General features: G+C 40.4%; 1 protein-coding gene across 4 annotated transcripts in view; it reads left to right on the forward strand.

Moving 5' to 3' along the window:
• CCZ1 (CCZ1 vacuolar protein trafficking and biogenesis associated) overlaps nt 1–21392 on the forward strand; it is a 67849-nt gene that overhangs the window by 14898 nt on the left and 31559 nt on the right. For all 4 annotated transcript variants that reach the window (XM_089682749.1, XM_089682751.1, XM_089682748.1 and 1 more), the window contains 7 exons: nt 430–527; nt 1515–1608; nt 2105–2179; nt 7627–7674; nt 9412–9495; nt 10218–10393; nt 20937–21018. In XM_089682749.1, the coding sequence (XP_089538875.1) occupies nt 430–527; nt 1515–1608; nt 2105–2179; nt 7627–7674; nt 9412–9495; nt 10218–10393; nt 20937–21018 (657 nt within the window). The remainder of the gene's footprint in view (nt 1–429; nt 528–1514; nt 1609–2104; nt 2180–7626; nt 7675–9411; nt 9496–10217; nt 10394–20936; nt 21019–21392) is intronic.

Consider the following 21392-nt stretch of genomic DNA (forward strand, 5'->3'; position numbering starts at 1 on the left):
TTTTTTTTTTTTTTCTTTTAAATCATTGATTTTTATCCACCCTGATAGAGAGATATAGATAGAGATATATATATATATATATATATATATATATATATATATTAGATAGATAGAGATATATATAAGATAGATGGATAGATAGAGAGAGATATATATAGATAGATAGATAGATGGATAGATAGAGAGAGATATATATATATAGATAGATAGATGGATAGATAGATAGAGAGAGATATATATATAGATAGATAGATGGATAGATAGATAGAGAGAGATATATATATATATATATATATATATATATATATATATATATATATAAATAAATGTAAAATGAAGAAAAAACATTTAGGTAGACTTATTCCTTAAAAAATATATACAATTTCCTTGTGTGTGTATGTATTATTACAGCTTGTTTTTAATTTTCAGGAAGAAAACAAGATTCTCTTTTACCATCCAAATGAAATAGAGAAGAATGAAAAAATAAAAAATGTTGGTTTATGTGAAGCAATTGTGCAGTTTACCAGGTATGTGATCGACACACACATGTATTGTTGTGCTTAGCTTTATGTTGTCATTTCAGAGGCATATTTTACTTGCCAATACTTCTGGGCAGGTTGCCCAGCTTATAACCTGTGCAATGGAGAAAATGACTGAATGTTTGTTTCAGATATACAGGAAACCAGCACGTTTTGGGGATCTGTATCTCCTTCTTAGGGCTAGCATTAGACACAATATATAAACCATTAGACCAGTATGTTTTTACCACGCTGGTGTAACTGTTCATATAATGTGTATTTCTAGTCCTGAAGAATGGGATACAGATCCAGTAAATTGTATTTTCTTGCATACCTTCAAAAACCCCATTTGGTTGTTTTCAGAAGTTCAGTTCGTACTTTGTATTTGTATTGGATGCAGGCATTGTCCCTCTTAATAGAGTGTAGTGCTGGTGACTTTCTACTCTGTCAGTAAAACACAAAGAGTCCTAGTACCTGAAAGTTGCTGATCAAGTAGCCACGGCTTTAACCTTTGTTGGGCTGTGGTAGCCTGTAACTTCAACTGACTGTTTCTTGCTTACAAAAGTAAGGTAACTCCTCTTTTAGAGAGTTGTCACTGTAACAAATGTCCTAAATTGGAGATATCCCCTCTCTTCCTTAAACCTAAACCACTTAAAATTTTGGATTTTTCCTCACTTTCACTCCCAATGTCAATGGTCACCACAGCAAATTGAGTAAACGTCTTTAACTGGAACATCTACAGCAATAAAAACCTGACAGTGTATCTATTTCTTCACCAATCTATCCAAAACTTTTAAAAGGATTTGACATAAGATGCACTATAATGTGGACCATACCATTCTACCCTGCAAAGCCAGAAGGGCATCAGAGCTATTTGAATTTACAGCTGTGTAGTTCCTTTTGTGTTCTGCTTGCTTTCCAAGCAATTAATAAATATGTTCATCTGGAACAGTTGAATTTACTCTCATTGACTGGTCTCTTTTGTTTATTGTTTAGAACCTTTAACCCGTCAAAACCAGCGCAGTCATTACACACACAGAAGAATAGACAGTTTTTCCATGAACCTGAAGAAGGATTTTGGATGGTTATGGTATGATTTTAAAACTTTTTATTTTTTTTCTTTTATTTATTCACATAGACTTTTAAAATGCTACTCCTCCCAAAAAGTGATGTTTTAGGTATAAGTGAAGCCTTATATTCTGAGTCATCTCCTGAGTTTTTAAATTAGGTTTATACTCAAGCATTGGGATCTTATTACTATAATTCCTGACTGTTTTTTGTTCACTTTAGAGTGTGTTTCCACCCACCTTTTTGTGTGTTGCATCCTGTTGCTTTCTCCATAATATAAATAAAAAAAATCCAACATGGAGAATGGGAAGCCCTAATAATGGCCATAGTACAGGTGGAGAACCAGGAACTAAAGCACTTCGATCTTATCAACAAAGTCCCTGAGAAATTAAATAAATTTTGATCATTGTGAATCTTGGATGTTTATCTATAAGCTATTGATTTATTGATAGCAGGTATTACACAAAAGGTAGTAATGATATGACGACTGACTCATTGTATTGTGATAAAATCTTAAGGTGGTGAAAAATCCGGTTGTAGAAAAACAAAAAGATGGCAAGTCTGTTCTAGAATACCAGGAAGATGAGTTACTTGTAAGTATATAATGATATAGTTTTAGAACTTTCTGAATGCAAATGCTTTTTTTTTTCTACTTTTAAATGGTAAATCACAAACTGGCATTCCCATTCAGTGCAAAGATTTAGTTTTGTCTTTGTCTTTATACCCTGTACCTCCCCAGCATATGTTTATTCTTCCTTCCTTCAGCAAAGAGGAACATGTGACTCACTTGATGTGTTGGCACCCTCCCCCCTGCTCCTTCCTCACTGGCTGTGATTGACAGCAGCAGGAGCCACTGCTGTGTCTGAGCCAGTGAGGAGGGAGAGCCGGGAGAGCCTCTATGCTCGTAAAAATCACTGGATCGGGTTCAGGTGAGTATAGGTGAGGACTGGGTGAAGCTGCACTCAGAAGGTAAATATAAACCATATAAATGCTGCGCTACATTCAAATTAAAGTGAATGTGGAATCCAATGACACAAATCTAATATAGTGACAATAATATGGAAATAAATATATAAGTGCTTGATAATAACAAAAATCATCAAATCAAACACCCAAAAGATGAAAAAACAAAAACTTAAATCTATACGCATGTGCATAAATTACACATACATATAGTTACATCACACGTGCAAATGTGAAGTGAAATAATATTTACTTATTAAGCGCAAAAAAAGTCCAATATATAAATGTTAAAGGTGAAAAAATGTAAACGGTGTTTCCAATAATATTATAAAGTGACCACAGGTGAAACAAATCGTGCAGGTATCTGAGTGTAGATAGAACTTGTGAATCCAACCACCTTCTGGATTAGCCTCTCACCTCATCACTTCGACCCTTGCGGATCAAAGAGCAATAATGGATCCCTCTCACAGATCCTCCAGGCACCACAACACTCCAGAAACGCTTTTCAGAATTCAATATTCCCACTTAAACTCTTCTCCAGGTATAGATGAAATATCAATCTCTCAGAACAAAAAGAGGAATCCTCCCATAGTGTAGCATATTTATTATACCATAGGAACATAGGAACATAAAACTTGTTGGTAAAAAATTCCACTTACATAGCAGCCAGTCCACATGAGACCCTCATGCTCTCAGATGAGGATATATCTGTGTTTGTTGGGTGTACAGCTGAATAACAGGTGTACCAAGATGGCCGCCACGCCGGAAATACGTCACCGCGCTTACGCCGACGCGTTACGTCACAATATCACGTGACTTCATCAGGGCCCTGATGAAGTCACGTGATATTGTGACGTGATATTGTGACGTAACGCGTCGGCGTAAGCGCGGTGACGTATTTCCGGCGTGGCGGCCATCTTGGTACACCTGTTATTCAGCTGTACACCCAACAAACACAGATATATCCTCATCTGAGAGCATGAGGGTCTCATGTGGACTGGCTGCTATGTAAGTGGAATTTTTTACCAACAAGTTTTATGTTCCTATGTTCCTATGGTATAATAAATATGCTACACTATGGGAGGATTCCTCTTTTTGTTCTGAGAGATTGATATTTCATCTATACCTGGAGAAGAGTTTAAGTGGGAATATTGAATTCTGAAAAGCGTTTCTGGAGTGTTGTGGTGCCTGGAGGATCTGTGAGAGGGATCCATTATTGCTCTTTGATCCGCAAGGGTCGAAGTGATGAGGTGAGAGGCTAATCCAGAAGGTGGTTGGATTCACAAGTTCTATCTACACTCAGATACCTGCACGATTTGTTTCACCTGTGGTCACTTTATAATATTATTGGAAACACCGTTTACATTTTTTCACCTTTTAACATTTATATATTGGACTTTTTTTGCGCTTAATAAGTAAATATTATTTCACTTCACATTTGCACGTGTGATGTAACTATATGTATGTGTAATTTATGCACATGCGTATAGATTTAAGTTTTTGTTTTTTCATCTTTTGGGTGTTTGATTTGATGATTTTTGTTATTATCAAGCACTTATATATTTATTTCCATATTATTGTCACTATATTAGATTTGTGTCATTGGATTCCACATTCACTTTAATTTGAATGTAGCGCAGCATTTATATGGTTTATATTCACTTGATCACTGGTATATGATTTAATGCTAGCAGCTGTTTGGGGTTCATATATTTAATTTGTTTAATTGTTTAAACACAATATTTGGAGCGCAGGAGGGTCACACCACTATTGCAGTCAGAAGGTGCTTTTTTTTTTTTTTTTTTTTTTTTTTTTTTTTTTAACCTTCATGCTTAGAATATATAAAAAAAAAACCCTTCTGCCTTGGTCATCACTTTAACCAGTTCAGCTCTTTGGACATACTATGTACAACCAAAGAGTGAACCATTAAACACAAGTTGATGGCTGCATATCAGCCATCAGCTTGTGCATGTTTTCTTCAGGAGGCTCCTGGTTTCAAAGTGAAAGTGATGTGGTGATTTTATATCCTCCGATTCGTTTCATAGAGTGGGTGGCACAGGGCCAGCGGGTCCCCCATGGTTACTGGGCTCTCCTGCTCTTACTGGGACCACATCCACCAGTTCCAGGATGGAGAGCGAGGCAAATCCATGTGAGAACATGTAAACAACAGAGCGGAAGTGACAATGATTTCATATCCCCCATTTCCTGCCAGTACAGCCAGGGGACACATCTAACCAAACCAATATGTGCTTGGTTAGATCTTTTGAAGGGCAGGGGAGACATTGGGGTCTATTAGACCCCTAATGTCTCCATAAAGAGTACCGATCGCCTTCACAATGCTATCACATGGTGGTTTATTAACCCTTTGTGATAGTAATCAAGTAAAAAAATAAAATAACACTTAAAAAAAATTGTGAAAAAATGTATTGAAAAAAAATTTGCCATAACCACCGTTTCCCAATATAAATTGCAGTCACATCACACGTGTCATAGTGCAGTGAACGTCAGAGTGAGAGCAGTGATTCTAGAAATAGAGCTCCTGGTTAGCTCTAAACGGATGAGTAATAAAGGCTTTTAAAGCTTACCTACGGAGATTTTTGGGTACCATAGTTTTTTGTGATATAATGGGCGCTCACAAATATAAGACTTGAGATGTTTGGTATCTATTTACTCGAGCCAACCTTTTTTTTATCTTTTCCTAAAAAAGGGGTGTTATGTTATGTGTGTTTGCACTAAAATTGGTTTTATTATTTTTCCAGAAATTTGAGTGTACTAAACCGTTGCACAAATATCATGTGAAATGAAAAAATCTAAACATTTGCAGCTATCATATTTTTATTCCACAGGGCCTCTGCTTTGAGAAAATATATATGTTTAAGTAGATTTATTCCCAAAAATGAAGACTTTTACATGTGTGCAAAAAATGCTAACATTTGCTCTAGAGCCAAACTGGTTAGAAAAGAAAGACTACTGCAACATTCATAAAGAACAGTTCTTTCAGGACAGGAAGCCAGCAGATTGCAATAAAATTGAGAAGAATGCCATGTCATATGGCTTGTTAAAGTCATGTGATTTAGCTCTCCTTCACTCAGTGTTCTGTGGGATATTGTAGGCGCCAAACCACAGGCTGCTTTTTGTGAATGGGCTGGAAAATTCAGGCCGCTGTGTAGAGTAACCTTATAGAGTATAATGGAGAGCATTTTTCTGATATTTTTACCTGTACGCAAAGACATCTTGACAATTTGACTGGCTGATTCCTGCTGTCAGCTTACCTATAGGGCAATCAAAGGTATTTATGACCATTGGACTATTGTTACTATACACAGGTACTATACACTATAGTGAACAGGAAGGTGTCATCCACATTCTTTAGTCAAGCTGGCCATAGATGGCATAGATTCCTCATGATCAGCCTGTTGGCCGAACATTTAAAAAATCTAGCAGATTCCTACATGCATGCTAAGCAGCACAGATTAATTAATCGCCCCTGCTAACTATTGCACTCTGACAGCCTGCTTTCCTCCCCATACATTTTGTGTCATGGTTGGCTGTGATGGCAGTTGTAAGTTATTAAAGATTACCTTCTTGGCCGCAGGGATTGTTTTCCAATAAAGTGCATATGAAGGCGAAATAATGCCTTCAATCCAAATTGAAGCAAAACTATTATGTTGGTATTTGACTACATGATGCATTTGTACACTCAGACATTTTGCTTTTGTGGAAAAAAATTTCCATCAGCACCATATGTGAAATAATCCCATTATCAGCACATCATTTTAAGGAAACCATGCCCTGGGAAAGACACTTTCGATGGTGTTGTTGTGGGGGGGAATTTACTAAAGCTGGTTCACTTAGAATCTGGTGCATCTGTGTAGGGTAGCCAATCGGCATCTAAACTCAGCTTGTTCTGTTAAGCTTTAGCAATAAAACCTGGAAGCGGATTGGTTTCTTTGCAGAAGTGAGCCTGCTTTTGCACACTCCAGCTTTAGTAAATAAACCCCTATGTCTCCCTTTGCCAGGAAACCTGTTGAATATACACTAATCAGCCATAACAATATGAGCACTGACAGGCAAAGTAAATAGTATTGATTACCTTGTTACAATGGCACCTGAAAGTGGATGGGAGTTAATTGGGTGGCAAGTGAGCATGTTGTCCCTGAGGTTCATGTGTTTAAAAGCAGATAAAATGGGGAAGCAAGAATTTGAGCCACATTGACAAGGGCCAAATTGCAATGACTAGATGACTGGGTGAAGTGTTGACTTGGCCTTCAAATTCTCCAGATCTCAATCCAATCAAGTATCTGTGGGATGTGCTGGAAATACAAGCCCAATCCATAAAGACCCCACCTTGCACCGTACAGGACTTAAAGGTTCTGCTACTAACTGCTTGATGCCAGATACCACAGCATCCCTTCAGAGGTCTAGTGGATGCCTTGATGATTTATAGTGGATGGTGTTATGGCTGATCTGCGTAAATTCCTTTGTGTAAGCTCTTTCCCTTGAGTCCTTCTCTAAACTATGGAAAAAAAATACTCCGCTTTCATGAAATAATGCAGACTTTCAATGCTTTGAGCTGTGCTTCCAGGCGATGTGATGTAGGAGAGGGGTGTGCACAGACACAGCAACTTAGAGCTACTTGTTATCTGAACAGCCACACAAATATTCATCTATGCCAAGTCCTGACTTGCAGAGCAACAAAAAACAAAATTAAAGCTCTCTAATGTGCATTCTTTCAAATTATGAATCAAAGTAAACCTGTTATGTGAGAAAAATTGAGGCTGCCATCATTGGTCTACTGAAAATACTAGTTGCTTGGCTGTGTCTGGCTTGGAACAAGCATGCAGTAAATAAAATTCAGATTAAAGTCAGAGTTCTTTATCAATATAGTTTTGGTGTGAATAAGAAAATAATGAAAACAAAGCATGAGCACACAAGCCAGGCAAGTAAAAGAGCATCAATGGCAGTCTACATGTTTCTATTTTGACAAGCTTCCTTTTTAGACCACATTGTCTAATTCAGTTGTATTTGGGCAATTTTCTTGATAAGATTTATTACTTTATAATTTCTTCACTTACAGGATAAAGTATATTCCTCAGTACTTCAGCAGTGCTACAAAATGTATAAGGTATGAGATCTTAACACTTTCATTTTGAGCCAAGTAAACTTGGACAGACAACTTTCATCTTGATTAGACATCTATACATATAATACTTACCTTGGTTAGGATCAAATAAATTTTAGGTTAGTTTCCAAATGCATGACATGTATAAAAGTTCTTGGAGGACGCATCAATGTCCGAATGTCTTTAAGGCAACCCTACCACAACACAAAGTAGATCTACCAACAACCCCCCCCCTCCCTCCCCCCGGAAACAGACAGTGGCCCTTACTAGAAATTCCAAGGGGAATAGACAAAAAGAACACCAGCTGGTTATCTTTCCGAAATTACCCCTTTTTGGAAAGTGGACAGTTCAAGGTATTTAAGAGGCATAGCAAGTTTTTTTGTTTTTTTTTGTTTTTTACATAGTATACCTATCTATACTTACCATAGTAACACTGTACTACTCTGGGGAAGTATTCAGGATTTTTTTTCTTCTTTACACGCAAGGATTACTTATACCAGTGAATTTCAGGGTTATAAGCAACCATTTTTACTGAAATGAAATCAATTCATTCAGTATTTACTATGGTGTTTTAGCTGTGATTGACCACAACCAATCACATTGTACAAGTGGGTTGTCATTGGCCTTGTCTGTACCATGTGATCACTGTGACGAATCACAGAGATCAACACAATAGTACACAGTGGATGGCATGAATGAACGTCATCCATTGTTTACAATTGTCATGTGATCTGCTGTGATTGATCTCATGGTACCGGCAGCGGTGACAGATCGCAGAGCAGCCTATGGGGCACATTCCAGGGAGGACATCATATAATGTCCACCCGGAACAATGCGCGTCCCGTCTGGCCTTCATTTGTATATAGGCCAGGCTGGAACCGGTTAAAAAGGAAATATGGCTTTTTTGGAAAAAAAACAAAAAACATCATATTCTCCTAGATGACAGCAGAATGATCCCAGCTGCAGCTGTCCCCCTCCTCATGCAAGCCCAAGAACTGAGTGTCACTGGCACTCTGCTCTTCCTCTCCAGTGCTCACTGGAGCACTGGGCTGTGGAGGGGCCAGAAGCGACTGGCTCCTACTCTGAGCCTGAGCTCGCTGCTGGTTCAAGCATGTGTCTGGATCCCGACTGTAAAGTTGGGATCTTTCCCAAGCCTGGGCCAGCTGAGTGACGTCAGCCAACAGCAGGTTTTAGCTCGCTGTTGGCTGAAAATAGGTCACGGAGTGCAGAACGAACTGCAATCCTGTGATCCAAAGGAGAAGCATAGCCAAAATTGCTTTGGCAGTACTTCTTGAAATATTTTTCTGTTGTCTCAGTTTTATCGATCATAAATAATGATGGACTCTTAAGATGACCAGCAAGCAGGCACTGTATTTGTCTATTTCCCATAGAAACTTAGGTGACAGAGCCTAGTTGCTGTGTGTCCTTTGGCACACCAGGCTGCCCTGCTTAATGTCAGCTGTTGCTGGTATTAGGTATACTTTAAATTTACAGTTTTACAACTGCAGGATGGAGGCTACAGTCTGTGGATAAAAACAAAAGTGTTGCATTTCATGGTAACATGTCTGAGAATATATTTAGTACACATGTCTTTTTAAATTATCTGACTATCCCTACCTTAGTGTTTTGTGTTTTTTTTATACTTCTCTTTTAACCAGCTTATTTAGCAGCAAAGTACTTTTTTATTTGAGGCTTACAACAAAATTAACATGTACATTTTTGTTTTCTTTCCCTGTACAGCTATTTAATGGAACATTTAACAAGGCTATGGAAACTGGTGGAGTAATAGTGCTAAAAGACAGACTGGAGAAATTCTTTCATCGGGTAATTTTTTTATATATGTATTTCTGACACTAATTTTAAGTAGTGAGTTGTAAGATCCTAAATTGAACCTGTACTTGGTGAATATTTGGCAAAATAATGGGTTCCCTCTACTGTATGAACCCTTACCTTTTTATTCTGTCCCCCACTGCACTGATTTGCTTACAGAGGGCTCAGAAATTCATGGTCAGTTTTGACTTAGTCTTCCACAGGCTGTGCATGCTCCTTAATGCACTCACATGACAGCACTTGGGCCTTGTGATTGAACTCTCAGGCACCACACAGTGGGAGGCAGAGGCTGTGTCTCATCTGGAAATGTACTGCTTCCCTATTTCAGTAGTGGATCAGTGCATTGGTGGAGTGAGTGAAAGGTAAGTAAATCCTCTTAAGTGTCCCAAAGTGACCCTGCAGCTTTACTTAATATGTGGAAAGTACATGTTCTCGTTAAAGAGAACCCCCTGTAAAAATAGAAATGCTTGCTAAAAGCATTTATAGTGTTCTCCAACTACCTATAAATCCTAAAAGGGGACAACTGTTTTTCCGGGCAGAGACCAGAGCAGGCGATCCATTGGGAAGAAGGTGGGCTGGAGGCAGTGAAGAAGCCAAGGTTTCTATAGGAAAGGTTCATGAAGAAGAATGTAGATTACTTAGACACATGAGTACAGAAAGGTTATGACCAGTTGGACAACGTCGGTGACTTTGATTTTGTGTTCTTCATCCCACAGTATTTACAGACATTACACATGCAGTCTTGTGATCTGCTCGATGTTTTTGGTGGCATCAGCTTTTTTCCGTTAGATAAAATGACTTACCTGAAAATCCAGTCATTCATTAACAGGGTGGAAGAAAGTCTCAGTCTTGTGAAGTACACGGCGTTCTTGTACAATGACCAGCTGATATGGTAGGTCAGATATGCTGATTATTTTTATTTATGATTATATGGCATGATTTTCATTTGTCCTGCAGCAATAGCTTATTTGTGTGCAAAGGATGTTAAAATGTAACTCAATGCAAGATTAGAAGCCTTTTTTTTTATTATTTTTTTTTTTTTTTTGGGGTGCAGTTCCCAAACAAGATAAACAGTTGAAATATACTGTCATCTGTGGAAGTAATCCCATAATAACAGGAGAGGTGTCTATCTTGTTCCAGGGTCCCTATGTTTTAGAGAATTTATATCTGTCATACAGATTTGCAGATAGTTCTTCCACCCATTTGAGGGAATGCATCTCAGTTATTCATTCATTGATTGAAGGGACAGTCGTTGACCTCCAATGTCTGCGAATAACAGACCTATACAAACAAATGGCAACCACCCAACCTATAGCTAGCCTTTGCAGCAAGGAGCCTGTGGAAGGGCGCATGTCAAAAACAAACAAAAATTCACAGCTAACTTACAGCCAGCCTGCAACAAAACCGAATTGACGCTGTCTAACAGCTCACGTTAAAAACAGAGTTCAGTTGCACACATCTGCAAATATATGCGTAAGCTGCAATGGATGGGTCAAGTCACCCCAGTGTTTTGCAGTCCTAACTTTATCATTTTTGAGTCTCCCAAGTTGGAACACATATGCCTATAGTAATAATTAGGTTGAGGGTAGGTGTGCCTGGAGGGAGCCCACCCCTGTTTAAAGGTACAGGGACGTGCGGCACACCCAGCAAGGGCACAATGACAGCTGAAGGTATCCAATGTGTCCCTGTAAGAACTCATCAACTATACAAACAAATGGCAACCACCTCGAACTATAACTAGCCTTTGCATCAGGGAGCACATGGAGGGGGAAACACACATCCATAACTGACCTAGAAGGTATAAGAATCTAAGGAGCCTCTTCAAGGATATGGATACAAAGCCTGGTAATACCGACAGAGGAGCTAATTGTGGAGTACAAATGACTTTAGTTGACATAATGGGATCATAACAACCCTTTTTTTAAAATACTGATTGAATAAGCAGAAGGACCCATGATCTTATCTGAATGGCCAGTCTTCTGGATTAAAGGTATACTAAAGGTGTTTTTTGTTGTTTTGTTTTTTTAAAAAGAAGTGTGTGTTTGTGGTGGGGGTGGGGCTTTAGGGTGGGTGGAAGGAGTGGGGTGAGAGTCAGATAAACTGGAGTTTTGCTTTAGCTCTTGGGTTAAAAAGGCATGTATGTGATTCTTTTAGCCCTGCAATGGGAATACCAGTAATGCCTGAAAATGCTAAGTCCCCATCCCAGGAGTTTTATTCCTTTCAACACCCCCAGCCACTATTTGAGCGTTGATTTGTCAGATGGTAATAATAGTTGTATTGATTTTTTCCTTGATCTTATTTATATCCTCATCTGATTATTGCCACAACAATAATACTCCTTGAACTGGAAAATAATGTTATCAAGCCCCTAGGGTCTAGCGTGTGGTGGTCAATTGGTCAAATTACTTGCATTTGTTGACGCTGCGGTTATCCAAAAGTGTGGAAAACACGTAACTTCCCAAGTACGTGGGTGGAGAAAACCTGCCTCCATGCAGAAGGTGCTCTCTGTGACTCAGGGTTCTATGTGGGGTTACCAAACAATCGTTACTTTGTAAAATTGAACCTGACTGAATTCCAGTGCATTTGGTACTATATGTACAAGTAGCAAACCATTTTTATTCAAGCTGAACTGCAGTCTTGCACAGAACTTCTCACAATGTAGCAGGTCACATAGAACACATCTTTTTTCCTGATAAGAGGATGTCCAGAGCTTTTCTTTATTTTGGATGAAGTGGAGAGGGACTAGGAAACTGGTCATGTTTTTATTGCGGTCTGTGCGGCAGTTAGGGAGATTGAGCCTCTCTATTTGTCTTCCTTACTGTAATCGTGAGTGAAAGTGAAAAGAGAAATCCTAGCTCCTCCCAAATCTTCCAGTGGGGATTCTAGTTCTGGTGGCAGCCAGGGATTCCCTCACTTTGGAGAGATTTCCTCTCACTTTCTGATTTGGCTGTGGGACAGCAAATGAAAGGAAATCTCCCCAATAGTAGACATTATGGCCCTAGAAAGTGTTTCCTCTTTTAGATTTACTTTAACTCCCCAGCCTGTATGTCCCTGGCTAGCCTCTTTATTCACTGAATTTCTGTTTATAACAAACATAGATCAGTAAAATGTATCTGCATAAGTGGAGTTACAATGACAATGTAAATCGGATGATATACTCAGACTTCAATGCTTCCTATACAGTGAAGGAAATTAGTATTTGATCCCCTGCTGATTTTGAATGTGTGCCCACTCACAAAGAAATGATCAGTCAAAAAATCGAATGGTAGGTGTATTGTAACACTGAGAGAATAGCAACAACAAATTCAAAAGAAATGCATGTCTAACAAATTATGCATTGATTTGCATGTTCATGAGGGAAATAGGTATTTGATCCCCTATCATTCAGCAGGATTTATGGCTACCACGTGTCTTTCATACAGGTAACAAGCTGAGATTAGAAGCAGTCTCTTAAAGGGAGTGCTGCAAATCTCATTTTGTTACCTGTATAAAAGAACAATCAAACAATCAGATTACAAACTCTCCACCATGAGCTGTCCAAGGATGTCAGGGACAAGATTGTAGACCTACACAAGGCTGGACTGGGCTGCAAAACTATTGCCAAGCAGCTTGGTGAGAAGGTGACAACAGTTGGTGCAATCATTCGCAAATGGAAGAAACACCTCGTGGAGTGTCAATGATCATGAGAATAGTGAGGAATCATCCCAGAACTACGCGTGAGGATCTCCAGGCAGCTTGGACCACAGTCGCCAAGAAAACAATTGGTAACACACTACACCGACAAGGACTGAAATCCTGCAGTGCTTGCAAGATCCCTCTGCTCAAGAAAGCACATATCCAGGCCCGTCTGAAGTTTGCCACTGAACATCTGAATGATGCAGTGGAGGACTGGTTGAAAATGTTGTGGTCAGATGAGACCAAAATCGAGCTCTTTGACATCAACTCAACTCGCCATGTTTGGAGGAGGAGGAATGCTGCCTATGACCCCAAGAACACCATCTCAACTGTCAAACGTGGTGGAAACATTCTGCTTTAGGGGCGTTTTTCTGCTAAGGGGACAGGATAACTGCACCACATCAAAGGGACAATGGACGGGGCAATGTACCGTCAAATCTTGGGTGAGAACCTTCTTCCCTCAGCCAGGGCAGTGAAAATGGGCCATGGATGGGTGTTCCGGCATGACAATGACCCAAAACACACGGCCAAGGCAACAAAGGATTGGGGCAAGAAGAAGCACATTAAGGTCCTGGAGGGGCCTAGCCAGTCTCCAGACCTTAATCTGATTGAAAATATGTAGAGGGAGCTGAAAGTTCGAGTTGCCAAATGTCAGCCACCAAACCTTAATGACTTGGAAATGACTTGGAAAGGATCTGCCAAGAGGAGTGGGCCAAAATCCCTCCTGAGATGTGTGCAAACCTGGTGGCCAACTACAGGATCCGTCTGACCTCTGTGATTGCCAACAAGGGATTTGCCACCAAGTCATGTTTTATGAAGGGGATCAAATACTTATTTCCCTCATGAACATGCAGATCAGTGCATAATTTGTTAGACATGTATTTCTTTTGAATTTTTTGTTGCTATTCTGTCTGTGTTACAGTACACCTACCATTCGATTTTTAGACTGATAATTTCTTTGTGAGTGGGCAAATATTCAAAATTAGCAGGGGATCAAATACTTATTTCCTTCGCTGTAATTTCGGAGCAGTCGCTGTTTCTTTGGCTAGGTGTTATTAGAATCCCCGTAATTGCAGGCCAGCCAGTAGGAGGAGCAGTCAGCTATCCCTGCAGTATTTGTACATTTTTCACTGTCTGTGCCCGGTGCCATTATATAGTGGGTATCCCTAGCTATAATTCTGTATATAGCTCTATACATAGGTGATGGGGACAGAAATATCCACCTGTCACTGTAGCTAGCTTACCATCTCAGGTCATGTGTCCTATTTCTGAAAAGGAATGAGTTGCACTAATAATTTACGACCCCAGTGTAAGTTGGTGTGAAAAGAGGGAGCAAATTAGATGTGTGGCTTACCAGTCCTCAGCACTCTCTCTTCTGAAGAGTGACAAGGTACACATGTTAAATTTCACCCTTCCTCATTTAAAAAAGTATCTGTTGCAAAGCTAAAATCTCTCAAGCCATTGATGGAATCTGCCTTTCTTCAGTTCAGTCTACCCAAAGTGATATCATTTTTCAGTGTAGCTACATTGGCTCAGCCCCACTGCAACTAAACAAGCGTGCAGCCTGTGAGACATAAGCAGTGCCTAAACCTTTCTGGCAGAGATGTTGCCTTAAAGTGATATTAAAGGTTAGTTTTTGTTGTGTTTTCTTTTACATAACAAACATGTTATACTTACCTGCTCTGTGCAATGGTTTGGCACAGAGCAGACCCAATGCTCTTCTTCTTGGGTCCCCTGCTGGCACTCCTGGCGCCTTCACCTTGACCAGTGCCCCAATAGCAAAGTGCTTGCTTCTGAGCTCAGCTCTATTGGTCGCTGCTGTGTCTCGGCCAATGAGGAGAGAGAGACCCGGGATAGCCGAAGGCTCCTGTGTACATCACTGGATCGAGAGGGGGCTCAGGTGAGTATTAGGGGGGACTGGGAGGGGTAAATAGCGCTCCATCATTGGTGTCAGTGGGAGGAATAGCGCCCCATCATTGGTGTCAGTGGGAGGAATAGCGCCACATCGTTGGTATCAGTGGCAGGAATTGCGCCCCATCATTGGTGTCAGTGGGAGGAATTGTGCCCCATCATTGGTATCAGTGGAAGGAATAGTGCCCCATTGTTGGTATCAGTGGGGGGGGGGGGGAATAGTGCCCCATCATTGGTGTCAGTGGGAGGAGTAGTACCTCATCATTGGTATCAGTGGGAGGAATCGTGCCCCATCATTGGTGTCAGTGGAAGGAATAGCACCCCATCATTGGTGTCAGTGGGAGGAATAGTGCCCCATCATTGGAATTCCATACTGAAATAGCATACCATATTGAAATCAAATCTGATGTTTTTTCATTTTTATTTGGTGTGTGTTGGAAGAGGGGTAGTCTTATACGGCGAGTATAGCTCAAACCCTGTATTTTAACAGGAAAAGTAGGGGGTCGTCTTATACGCCGGAAAATACGGTAATTTAAAGAATTACAGGTATGGATATTTTATATATAGATACATTGGTCCAAGCTGGAACAATGTATGCACCATACCTGGCTGGTGCCCCTGGAAATGTTCTGAATGAATGCAAAGCATCCTCTGACTGGAAGAAGTGAAAGCGTGCGACATCATTGCCCCACCTCTTCAGTTTTTCCAATCTGATAACACTTTGCATTCATGATGTGGCTTTGGCCCATAGTGGCCTTTTTTATGTGAAAGCTAAAACCTGATTATTTTTCTCTAGGCCACAGACTCTCTTCTGGAGTGCTGGTTTTGAAATATGACATCAATTTGGCTACCTCTGGTGATCTGGTTGTTATAAACGTGGTGCCTTTTTGGTCTTTTGTTTTAAAGTGTCTGAATGTAACTGTCAGGCAGTCTGTGCTGACTTGAGCTACGTAATCAGAAAGCTGAATTGTTCAAGGTTGAATCTGACTGGATGCGGTCAGGAGACACAGAATAAAACAACCCTTCTGGACTCTTTGTTGAAAGCAGGGTTTTTAATGACCAGGAAACTAAACAGCCTGGTCCCAACCCAAGCTACCAGCCAATGTGATGTTTGTTCGACAATCAGGCTGTATATCAGTGGTTGAGTTGCATGAGAGGCACTAGCGGTCCTGACAATAAACACGTTACTTGATTGTCTTCATTCTATAAATGATGTCTGCTGTTCTGTGACTAGTCTTATTCTGCACATAGCCATATTCATGCACACAGCAGAAAGTTGAGAAATACTCACGAATGATAGAAAGGTCTGACGCCCGTGGGGTCCTTCAATGGTGCCAGCATTCTCTCCTTGGCTTATCCTGGCTGCTTCTGCCATCTTGATTGGCTGGCACGGGATTGTCACTCCCACCAATGTGCAGGTATCTTTCATCCTGGCACATTGGCACTTTGCCAGAAATGGAAACGGAGCTGCACATGTTTAGCTCCATGTACATTCAGCAGAGGATTGCAAAAAGGCAGCGGAGTTTATTTTATTGCAGAAGAGACATTGTATGTCTCTTCTGCAAGAAAGAGCCTGTCTTAATTCCCAAAACAATTACATTCAGGGAATGCTGTAAATGATAACTGTTACAGTTGGTTGTGTTTTCAACCGTGCTGTCAAGCTATCAAATTGCTAGTGTCATTACTGATCACATGGGCAGCATTATGGCAATTGCAGATCAAACAAAAGCGAAGATGGCAGCATCTCTTGACTGTAAAGGATAGGGGACTTTTTAGTGGTATTAAACCCAAAAACAAAAATGTATTATAATGCAGTTTACCAATCCTTTAGGCTTAATTCACACCATATGCACAGAAATACTGATGGAAAAAATGCACATATTTCACTTGCAGAGACTTCAGTTTACATCCGTTTTTCATGTGCGGTTCAGTGAGTTTTATTCACACTGCAGAATCCTGCACATTATACCAGTGTTGTGGTGTGAACAGGACACATAGAGAACAATTATTTTCTTTGTGCAGAATGTGTGCAGAAAAACTTACATCTCTGCACACTGGTGTGAATGTTATGCCTGCTTTTTTGCTTTGTTTTTTTTTTCTCTTTTTTTTGTGTGTCTTTTATTTATTTATTTTTAACTTTCACGTAGTGATCCGACCAGTAAGTCTGTTATTTGTCAACTTCCTTTAACAGACGAAGCTGTCCAGCAATAGTGGCAGTTGGGGCGGTGAGGAAAAGTGCTTACAATGGCTGGCTGTTATTCATTTATGTAATTTTTTTTTCCCAAAAAGGAAAGACAGCTGTTACTGTAACTGCTTGAAAAGTGTTTGGCTTTGATTTCTTAGACAAGTCCATCTAAATCTGCTAATGCTTCTAATACTACCCTCTCCATAGACTGACATTGCTGCTGTCCAGAGGTCTCTCCTTTGCTCCTCCAGCAGAGTGGAGACACCTTAAGGCAGAAAGTTTGTTACTGGCCGGATCACCAGGTGAAATAAAGAAAAGGAACACTAATGCAGCCGCCAAATCTAAGGATGGGTAAGCTGCAATAGATAACATTTTTTTGTTTTGGGGTTTAATACCACTTTAAGGCCCAGTAGGGTAAACCGTTTAATGAGTAAACTCTTGTGTTCCCTCTAGTTTTTGTCTAATATAGAAGTCTGCTCTCCACATAAATGTCCTAGTATATATGAAAAAAAATATTTCTACTCCGTGTTATGTAAAATATCCAGGCCATCCTTTTTCTTTTAGGATGGGAAATATTAGGGAAACCAGTCCTTGTGTCCTTGTCTGTCACAGCTGTCATCACTAGCCTCTTTACTCTGCCTTTCCCTGTTAGCACTCAGCACTATGGCTGTCTGGCTTCAGTTTCAGATTGTAGATATCCTGCTCACATTACAGCACATGCTATAGTCTCATTTACATGCTGTATTAAGATATAAATACATGTGCAAGTAGTTGGCCTTGTTTGAGAATTAATTTTACAATAACTAATAAACCTGACATCCTCCTAGACTTTACCTGCTTTGTTAATCTATCCATGCATTTTCCTTATTATTCCTTGGAGCCAATTGTGCCTTCAGGGCATTTGAATCATATTAGAGATGCATATTACGATTGTAGTGCTATTTTTTTATGAACCAGATACAGCAGTCTTAGGCTAGTTGGCTATCATCACTGCAGTGTATGGAAACCATGGCTTATGGACTGACACAACAGTCTTTAACCACCTTCCGCCCGCCCTATAGTACAATGACGGGCGCAAGGTGGTTCTCTCGTTCTGATAGGACATCATATGACGTCCTACCATTCTCACTGCGCATGCGCGGCTCAAGGAGCGCGCATGCGCGGCTCAAGGAGCGTGCAGCGCGGCGATCGCTGGTGCGCTGTGTCCCTCGGACACAGTGGATCATGGGAAGAGCTGAAGATGTCGGCTCGGTCATGTGATCAGCTGTGTCCAATCACAGCTGATCACACGGAAATGCTGGTTATTGGCATTTCTCTCCTCTCGAGCTGTCACGCTGACAGCTCGAGAGGAGAGCCGGTAATCTGCTTTCCGCAGAGGGGACATGTACACTGATCATCAGGGCACTGATGATCAGTGTGGCCCCATCAGTGCCATGTGCCACATCAATGCCACATATCAGTGCATACCAGTGCACATCAATGCCACATATCAGTGCCCATCTGAGCTGCCTTTCAGTGTCACCCATCAGTGCCAGTCAGTGCCACCTATCAATGCCAATCAATGCCACCTATCAGTGCTGCCAATCAGTGTCGCCTATCGGTGCGCATCAGTGCCGCCTATCAGTGTCATGTATCAGTGCTGCCTTTCAGTGCCCATCAGTGATGCCTGTCAATGCCCATCAGTGCAACCTACCAGTGCCTCCTCATCAGTGTCCATCAATTCCACCTATCAGTGTCCATCAGTGCAGCCTCATTAGCGCACATCAGTGGAGAAAAATCACTTATTTACAAAATTGTATAACAAAAACTACGAAAAAACGTTTTTTTTTTTCAAAATTTTCTGTGGTTTTTGGTTTAAGAAAAAATAAAAATCCCAGAGGTGATTAAATACCACCAAAATAAAGCTCTATCTGTCTCAAAAAAAATGCTAAAAATTTCATATGGGTACAGTGTTGCATGATGGTGCAATTGTCATTCAAAGTGTGACAGCGCTGAAAGCTGGAAATTGGCCTGGGCAGGAAGGGGGTATAAGTGCCCTGTAGGCAAGTGGTTAAACTCACCTCACCATAAACTGTCTGGTTATTCTATCAAATCTGTGCGAGCCATTTTTGTGATCCAGACATCCCTACAAGAAAAACAAAGAATCAAAAATGGTGCATGTCCAGTTAAGGACATGCAGAGGAATATTCAAAAGTATCCACCGTATCACCCAATTTATGGGTGTGGACCAAGGACCGAAGCAGAAATAAAATAGGAATATAGTTCCTAATAAATTAGTACATCAGTTAGTCCACAGGTGTCAAACACAAGGCTCGAGGGCTGAATCCGGCCCTTCAAGCCATTTCATGTGTCCCTTGCACCTCTCCTGCAGGTACCCCCTGGACTCCGCCCCCTCCTTGTCTCAGCAGTCGGCAGCAGAGAGGAGAATAGCACTCCTCTGCCAAATCCTGCACCTCTCAGTGCAGCTACAGTACCCCCTCATCTCTGACTTCCCTCGTCTCAGCATTCAGCAGACTCTTGTAACTGACTCCACTCCTCCTCTGGTCCTCCTCCAGACCCTGCACTTTCTGCTTTCCAGCTGTGCCCCCAAAGGGGGTGCACGGTGATGTTAGGGAGGGTGTGGGTTTCTTGATATCTGATGTAATGTGGGGTGGGGTGCTTTGGACATCTAGTCTTACAGATACAACCGGCCCTTTGAGGGCGACCATAATGCTGATACAGCCTGCGATGAAATAGAGTTTGACACCCCTGAGCTAGTCCAAATGATATGAATATAAAATTGTTCTTTATTAAATACAATAAAAAATATAACCTGTTGAAACTCGGGCATGTGCCTTACCATATTAGACATCAAATGTTAATTTACCTCCACCCAATTTCAATAAAAGACAAATACAAAATTATCAAATTATAAATACCAGAGAGGACATTCACATTGCACTCCAATGGTCTAGGTCCCCCTACAAGAAAGCACAGCCAAAACCAAGGCCTTTTTTTTTTTTTTTTTTTTTTTTTTTTTTCTGCTTTCTGCTCCTGTCAGCATGTGTAGTGTAAGCAGCAGAGCCTGATTGACTGCTTGTGATCACCTTCCCTGTTCCTGTCTTAGTGCTACTGGTTTCAAGAAGCTGATACCAAGATAAATTCAGGTACTTCAACAAGTTGCATTTAAAAAATATTTAAGTCATTTTAGTAAATAGATAACTGCACTTATTTTTAATAATATCTGCCTGAACTTCAGATTTAAGTACTGTTCCCTTGAATTGGTTACTCCAGTGATGGAGCCCAATGTAATACATGACTAATGGATGTGAGACTACCCGTCATACTTGTTTCCTTCGAGATCAGCTCCACTCACATGGGGATTTTTAAACTGGTTACATAAAGTCTAGGTGCAATCACCTGTGTCTGCAACCACCAGAGGTGCTTCTTGTTCCCCTGTAGGCATGTCAGAAAATGCCCAAACTTCCTAGTCAAGACAAGAGCCTTACTTGAGAGTTTTAGAATGTTTGTTTGTTTTTGTTTATAGACACCCTAAAGTTTTAATGGAAGACATAAGTATTCATCACTGGACTGCCACGGTTTTCCATTTGTCTGGGTACTGGTGCTTTAATGCTGGGATGAGATTTATGCTGGTGTATTTCTTGATGAGTGTTTTCTTTTGCAGGAGTGGTCTGGAACAAGAAGACATGAGAATTTTGTACAAGTACCTCACTACATCGCTCTTCCCCAGATACATCGAGCCAGAAGTAAGAATAAATATGGACGTAGCAGACTTTAAAGTAAATCTGTCTTGAGATAGATGCGGGGGTGGACATTGCGGACTCCCTCCTGAAAATGCTTCTTCCCTAGCTGTTATGCTGACTTTTAAAGCTAAGTTCACCTAAGTAATAACTAATAAATGGACTTTTTTTTTTTTTTTTTTTTTTTTTGCAGGTAAAAAAAATGTGCATTTATTTATTTTTAATTGTATTTTTTACACAGGAGCCTGCATACTATTGCATCCTCAATCAGTTGATCATGGGTGTAGTCCATCTCCTGTACACTTTCCCTCCAGCTTTCTGCCCATACCGTCATGTTGGCTTTCGGCTAGAAATATGAAGAATGATTTAATGGGCTACGA

This window comes from Staurois parvus, unplaced genomic scaffold (assembly GCF_062004578.1).
Source record: "Staurois parvus isolate SC_StPar_1 unplaced genomic scaffold, SC_StPar_1.0 ptg000297l, whole genome shotgun sequence".
NCBI lineage: Eukaryota > Metazoa > Chordata > Amphibia > Anura > Ranidae > Staurois > Staurois parvus.